The sequence below is a fragment of the Frankliniella occidentalis genome, unplaced genomic scaffold (assembly GCF_000697945.3).
Source record: "Frankliniella occidentalis isolate FOCC.00 unplaced genomic scaffold, Focc_3.1 Scaffold18, whole genome shotgun sequence".
In the NCBI taxonomy this organism is placed as follows: domain Eukaryota; kingdom Metazoa; phylum Arthropoda; class Insecta; order Thysanoptera; family Thripidae; genus Frankliniella; species Frankliniella occidentalis.
In genome coordinates, this window is record NW_026267148.1 from 709,548 (window position 1) to 716,628 (window position 7,081).

Sequence of the window (7,081 nt, forward strand, 5' to 3'; positions counted from 1 at the left end):
CCCACACAGTCGTATAGGGAAAATCCTACACACTGTATATGTAATTTGCTTCAGACACATTTATGGGATTTTTCCGACACATATTTTTTACAGTGAAGAAATGGAATTGAATGAAGCAGCTTACCTCAATTAAGGTTTTCGACGACTTGTTGACAAAAGGTAAAATAAAATAAAAAAAAGGGACTAGAAACGTATAAAGTCCCACCTCTGTTTCCTCCAGCGTGCACTTACTGTAGACAGACACCAGCAGCACCCCGGCTGGCTGCGCGCAAACGGCACTCACCTGAAACAGAAAGAGATAAAGGAGGTCAGCGAGAGACACCAGCAGCACCAGCAGCACCTCCCAGCCCTCCGAGCCGCCCCGCCGGCTGCCGCTCTACTCTAAGTTGTAACTAATTACTCGTTTGAGCGATGTGGCAAAGGGGCGAGGGGGGCGCGGGGCCCGAGAGAGGGTGCGGAAAGGCAGAAAATAGGGACGGCAGCATGTTGCGTATACTTGTTGGCCTCACAGGACGCCCTGGCTGCCCTCCCACCGCCCCGGCCCCGCCAGGCTTAATGTTATGTGCAGTGGCGTCGTTAGGGAAACTCTGCCTGAATGTTGTCGGGCTGTGGTGGGCGGCGCGCAGGGGGGAGCGCAGTGGGGGCGGCCAGGAGAGCAGTGGATCATCGGCAACGTCTCCCCACCACGACGCGACCTGCGCACCGGGCCAGGGCGGGCGGTGCCGGGGGGGCCGGGGGAACTCGCAGTGCCCGGCAGTCGCTTCCGGTCGGCTGAGTCCGGCAGCGTCAAGGCAGCCTGGGGCCATGTCAAAGCCGGTGCAGAGCTAAGAGTGTACCCCCACCATGAACGTACCCTCCAGAGGAAGGGGGTACATTCATGGCACCATGAATGTACCCCCCATAGCGTTCCATCAGGTAGGGGGTACATTTATGGTGCCATGGATGTACCCCCCTTGGTGTCTTTTTTGGGGGGGTACATTCATGGCACCACTGTTGTACCCCCCGTCACGTCCCTTCAAGGGGGTACAACAGTGGTGCCATGAATGTACCCCCCCAAAAAAAGACACCAAGGGGGGTACATCCATGGCACCATAAATGTACCCCCTGGAAGGTGGCGAGGGAGGGGGTACATCCATGGCACCATGAATGTACCCCCCTGGAAGGTGGCGAGGGAGGGGGTAAATCCATGGCACCATGAATGGCACCAGGAATAAGGAGGAATAAAGAATATAGGCAACACGTGTTTCCTATCTGCTCCACTCTAGGTATTGCAACAAAATAGTGTTTTTTTTAAGTCAGTTCTTCTTCATTTAAAAAATATGAAAAAACTGTGCGTTTAATTTCGTTACTTAGCTTTCACTGTGCACCGTTCATGCTTACTTTGCTTAAAGAAGCACGGCCTCAGACGCCCTTCTGTGCTCTTCTGTCCCAATCGTACACGTTGTACACGAAAAAAAAAACCAAAGCCCAAAGTAACTGTTGCACAGCATGAAGGGTAAGTTTTTGGGTAGCAAATGCCACCTTCCAGGGGGGTACATTCATGGTGCCATGGATGTACCCCCCGTCCTCGCCACCTTTCAGGGGGGTACATTCATGGTGCCATGGATGTACCCCCCTCCCTCGCCACCTTCCAGGGGGGTACATTCATGGCACCACTGTTGTACCCCCCCTGAGGCCTGTTTTCGGGGGGTACATTCATGGCACCACTGTTGTACCCCCTTGAAGGGCCGTGACGGGGGGTACAACAGTGGTGCCATGAATGTACCCCCCAAAAAAGACACCAAGGGGGGTACATCCATGGCACCATAAATGTACCCCCTAGCTGATGCAACGCTATGGGGGGTACATTCATGGTGCCATGAATGTACCCCCTTCCTCTGGGGGTACATTCCTGGTGGGGGTACATTCATGGTCCTACACCGGGTCTGAGCGGCTGCCTCTCGGGCTCGGGGCGGCGGCGCCACTCGAATGTCGTGCACATCTACGTGAGCTTGCTACAGGATGGTTTACCCTTTACTTAAAGGAGTAATTAATTAATATTGTTTTGAAACTACGTTTAGTTTATTTCGTATACCGACAGTAGGGAGGATTAAAGCCTGCAGTAGGGCCGGGCACGGCGGTGGTGACACTTGCTGCACAGGACCTCGGCGCCGTGCAGCACCCGCCGCACCTCGCCGCGCTGCTGGTCGCACCCGGCTCGCCCGTGGCTGCACCGTGAGGAGGCACCTCCCCTCTCCAGCACGACCCTCCTCAGCGCCCGGAGGCCACACTGCTCCAGCAGCGAGTGCAGGTCACTGCAGCTCCGCGGCCACTGCTGCTCCCCCGCCGTGCCCACAAACAGCACGAGCTCCTGCAGCGAGTGTGCGTGCGCCTGCAGCACCGACCGCGTCGTGGGACGAGGAAGTCCGTACACTTTGAGCCACTCCAGACCTTCGCCGTTGCCCTGCTGTGGGAGTTCGCCCAGCTCGAGAGACCGGGGTTCCATGTAATGCGACAACCACAGCCTCCTCAACCGAGGCATGGCGTGCACCGCGAGCATGTGAGCCTGGCGGAGGTACCAAACGCTCAGCTGCTCCACCGAGGGCGCGGCAGACCGCAGCAGCTGGAGGCTCCAGGCGGGGTCATAGCAGCAGTGCACGCCGACCAGCCGTTCTACCTGTGGCAAAAATTTCTCAGAGTAGGCTGGTTTGACGTGCATAGGCTGTTGCCCAAAAGCCGACAGGATCGTCCAGAAAGTAGTTCCGTTTTTCTCATTCTCATTCGTCAAAGTTACGGAAGCTCCGCGCCTGCGAGGTTCAGGGTAGGCCACCCCGCAGAGCACGCGTGCGTAGAGGACGATATGTTGCCTACCCACTAGGCGCTATGCGAGCTTGAAGAGACTAAACTTGGCAGGTTCCTTGAGGCAAAATAACGGGCGTACTTTCTGGATAATCCCTTATCGCGCCGACCAGAAGTCACTCCACCTAGACGCACCCCAAGCACGAGTCGCAGACAATCTGTCTTTTCTTGGTGTTTTTCGTTGGGTTCCCCGTAGGAGGCACTCCCTACATTCAACTCCCACAGGAACTGCAACACGGCGCGGGGTGCGCTCGTGGCTGCCGAGAGAGGGCTCCCAGCTGGAGATGGTGCGCTACTAGTTCCCGGAGGAGCATTCCCATCTGCAGGTGTCTGCCCCTTGGCTGCAGAGGGAGGTCTGTCGCCGTCGAGAGGAGTTTCAATAACTACTGCTGGCAATATCTATACACCCCGATGGTGAGAGTACACGAACACCGCAGCCCTCTTCACCGTCAACCTAAAAACGAATTATCGCCCACCTTGGTTAGCGCAGCCTTGGCGGCCACCGTGAGCCACATGGCCTTGGTAAGGGGGTCAGCGTCATCCGCATTCCTCACGGTCCCCGTCAACACCTTGTCCCCACTCCTCAGGGTCAGGTCCCAGGGCTCGGCTGAGAGCAAGGTCATGGCGTGCAGAGCCTTCGCCCCCTGGCACTGGCGATGAAGAGCCTCGAGCTGGCCGGCAGCCTGCTGCAGCACGCCCGCCTGCAGGCGCCTCCTCAGGGCGGCCTGGACGTTGAGGACCTCGTGCTCCTCCCAGCATTCGCCCTTTGCAGCGTCGCGGCAGTCGGAGCACCATCCGCAGTGGACCCTAACAGTGATCAGGAGTAAAGAGATCATTCGTCGCGAGCCAGAGATGCAGCCGGTAAGCACATTCTGCTGATCACGACAAAGTTCGACCTGAGTTCGGCTCTCAGGGATGAGATGCGTGCCAGTACACGGTGAAAACTGTTCCTTGACATCCAAGGACCATCAGAAAAATTCAAGGATGGGAGGAAAAATTGCATGGGCGTTGGGCGTCCTTAAATCGTTCCGATGGTCCCTGGACAACAAAGAACAATTTTCACCGTGTAGCCACTGACTCACCTGGCATGCCCATGTTGGTCGATTAGTCGCAGCAGGTCAAAGTTTCTAGGAAGCGATGAGGGGAGGACCTTGTAGGGCTAAAATTATAGCAAATGAAAATGTTGCAGCAGTGGTGCGTGTACGACTATGCTAAGTCGCGGAGCGACTGCGAAGTATATTATTCCAGTGATCCTATACCATGTCTCTCAGAGGGGTCGCTTTATAAAATGAAAAGTGTATTGAATTTGGGTTGTCTAGCTCAAAAACCTCAAAAATTGGGCAAGAACGGGCAACAATGACAAACACCACTCGGACAATATGCTACTTCTTATTATTAATTTTGGTATATTTATTTCTTTATACTTTAGCCGAAGCAACATGAACTCGTCAAAGTACTATTCTAAAAAAAGAACAAACAGCGAGGAACCCGACCCCCAGCCAGCAGCTAGCTGCTATGAGCTCCTACCCAGAGCGGCCGGACTCACCGTGCGGCACGTTGGGCATTCCCTTCTATCGCTCCGCCCGAGGCACAGCAGGCATACGGTGTGGCCGCACGGCACCACCTTGGGCACGCGCTCCTGCTGGTCGTACTTCTCAAAGCAGATGCTGCAGTCCATGGCGTGGCCGTGCGGCGGAGACTGACCCCGCGGGCGGCCCGCGGCGGCGCCGGCGCGGCGCGCAGGTGGCACCGCGCGAGCGACGCCCCGCTGCCGCCGTGTTGGCACAGCTGGGCCGGCCGACTGACTGCGAACGTGTTTGTGCACACGTCCAGCCAGCACGCTCCGCTGCCATATGGGGCCAGGCAAAACAAGAGACCTGCAGCGTTTCTCTCGGAACCACAGAATATTGCCGCCGAGGGTGATACACGTCAACCACCATCGCAACAGTGTGTAGACATTTCCTATGACGTGACCCAAAAACGCGACAGGGCGGCTATGCGTAAGAGTCATCGTCAGAGAAGAATTACTGCGCGCGAGCGACAACAAGCCTTCACAAGTCAAAGTCACACAGTCCAGTGTCGATTGACGCATACCCCTTTGTACTGCAAGCAAGGCGCTGCTGCGCGGGCGAGGATGACGACAACGGAGACGCGACGACACAAATAACAACCAATGCATACCGGAGCGCCACGTCGGTCCGAGTCGACAACCCTTTGCATATCGCGATGAGAACTACATCCCTCAACCCTCCGACCCGAATCATAAATTCCCCGCCCCCTTCTCCCTCCCCCCCTTTTCCCCTCTCGTGCCCGTCCAAGTAATATTTACATTTTATCTCGCGGTATGCCACCCCCTCCCCCCTCCTCCTGCTCCGGACGGTACGCCTGTTCAATAAGTGTCGCAAGCGCCGCCGAGTCGTGGCGGGGCGCGGCAGGGCGCGGCAGGGCGCGGCAGGGCGCGGCCGGCAGGCTACGCGTCGGACAGGCCCTAGATCATGTGCGTCGTAGCGTAGCGGGGACACTTTTTGCTTTGCTCGACGACTTTTATATGCGCGCACGACGACCTTGCGCCCCGCTCGCTCGGGCAGGCGGTCACGCGGGCGGGGCAGTCCTCCAATGTCCTTGCAGGAGTCGCCCTGCCTCTTCTCTTACCCGTCGCAACGAAAGGGTGCCGGAGGAGGGGTGAGTGTGTCGTCGCAGGCAGAGCACTTTTGTCCCGAGAAAGGTTATGTTTTCTATACGCGACGCACCATCTGCTGGAGACCAATTGGGCCAGTTTACTGCTAGGACACTCAATACAATTCATCTTTCGAGTGTTTCAAATTTCTCCACCAAATCCACACCTTTTTTGGCAAAAAAAAAACTGTCCGTTCCATTTAGAGTGTGAGATTCACGATACTACTGAACCCGCGACGCGAATACCAACAAGGTCTTTGTCGACACTAAGGTTTCAAAGTGATGTGTGAACAGCGTCACGGAGCAAGCGCGGGCGGAGAAGAGGGGAAAGGAGGGGGGGGGGCAGAATGTGCTGGCCACGGGGGTCGGGTGACTTCCTTATCCGTCGCGCCGCTGAGGTGGGCGCGGTGCGAGGCGCGGCGGGACACACGAGGCGCAAAGGTCCGCCGCTGCATGCGTCGCTCGTCGTGTCACTGATAAGCGGCCTGGGTCGCCGTGTCTTCATCGATAACCAGATCCGGCCGACTCGAGCCAGCCACGTCCGAGCTGCCCTCGGCGCCAGAGCAGGAAACCGGGCAAACGCTAACCTTTTACATTTACATGAAGTAGGACCTGTTTATTCGAAAAGAACAATTAAAACTAGGTGAAATTTGAATCACGTAACAAAAGAAAATCTAGTAATACGTATCGGAAATTCAAACTCCTTTATGAATTCATTTATGGTTGTGTAACGCTCAAACAGTTGTACGAGAGTGTACACGACTGGATGGAGTCTCAACGAGGTCTAATCTCAACAACAAGGACTGACGCTGCACAGCTGAGTCGGCCCGTCACTGAAACACATCACTGATGCTGTAGGAGTTTGGAGTGCTCCGCGCGCAGCGGCGCTGTTCTACCTGATCAGGGGCGATACGAGCAGAGCGAGGCAACCCGAGGACGAAGCGCATGTTGCTGTGGGTTCCAGGTATCGGAGAAAAAGTCATGAACCGACTAACTGACTGCTCGCTTCAACTCTCTGAAAATGGCAATATTCACAGCCAGAAAAAGGCCAAATAAAGTGACAATCGTGACCAAATATAAATTTAGTGCAACAAATTAAAGTGAATTAAAGTTGTCTCTGTTACACGCAGACTAAAGGAAAGTTTTATTGCAAGACATGGTGTTCCAGGACTTTAACAAGCCTCCGAGTTCCGAGGCACCATTACTCTACCGGGGGAAAAAAAATCTGTCTCACGACGTGCTGATTTTGGAAACCCATTCTGTAAAACCGTCTTACACAGTCCGCTCGTCGAGAAAGTTTGGGGAAGCGAGGACGCCGCTGATATTAAAAGAAAACTCGCGGTGGCGACGTAGCGCTGCATTTCTCAGCCGCGCCGGGCCGCGCCCCGCCACGCGCTCACTCACTCCGCGAGGCGAAAACTCACCCGGAAATACTTAAGTGACAATCATGATCGCCAATTTAAAGTTTTCCTCCCTACCTCCGAGATGGATGTCGCCCTCGACTGTGGCGCTTGCGCAAGTTTTCAATTGGTACATGATGAGGACCTGCCAGAGGCTCAGAGGGAGG

The 7,081-nt window shown here is 55.6% G+C and overlaps 2 protein-coding genes across 4 annotated transcripts in view; both read right to left on the reverse strand.

Annotated features, from left to right (window-relative positions):
- Positions 1-7,081, reverse strand: part of LOC113213380 (Schwann cell myelin protein) — a gene marked incomplete in the record, with an annotated part of 223,765 nt that overhangs the window by 158,311 nt on the left and 58,373 nt on the right.
- LOC113213386 (uncharacterized) lies at positions 1,964-5,033 on the reverse strand. Of its 3 annotated transcripts, XM_026432434.2 has the most exons (5): positions 4,385-5,029; positions 3,921-3,997; positions 3,315-3,645; positions 2,974-3,237; positions 1,965-2,656 (listed from the first exon to the last, which is right to left on the reverse strand). In XM_026432434.2, exons 1-5 carry the CDS (start codon positions 5,015-5,017, stop codon positions 2,090-2,092), a joined length of 1,872 nt encoding a protein of 623 aa, XP_026288219.2. In that variant the 5' UTR covers positions 5,018-5,029; the 3' UTR covers positions 1,965-2,089. The 3 variants fall into 3 exon arrangements, with proteins under 3 accessions (XP_052120292.1, XP_026288219.2, XP_026288220.2); XM_052264332.1 differs by lacking the exon at positions 3,921-3,997 and having other exon boundaries at positions 1,964-2,656; positions 4,385-5,033; XM_026432435.2 differs by lacking the exon at positions 2,974-3,237 and having other exon boundaries at positions 4,385-5,030.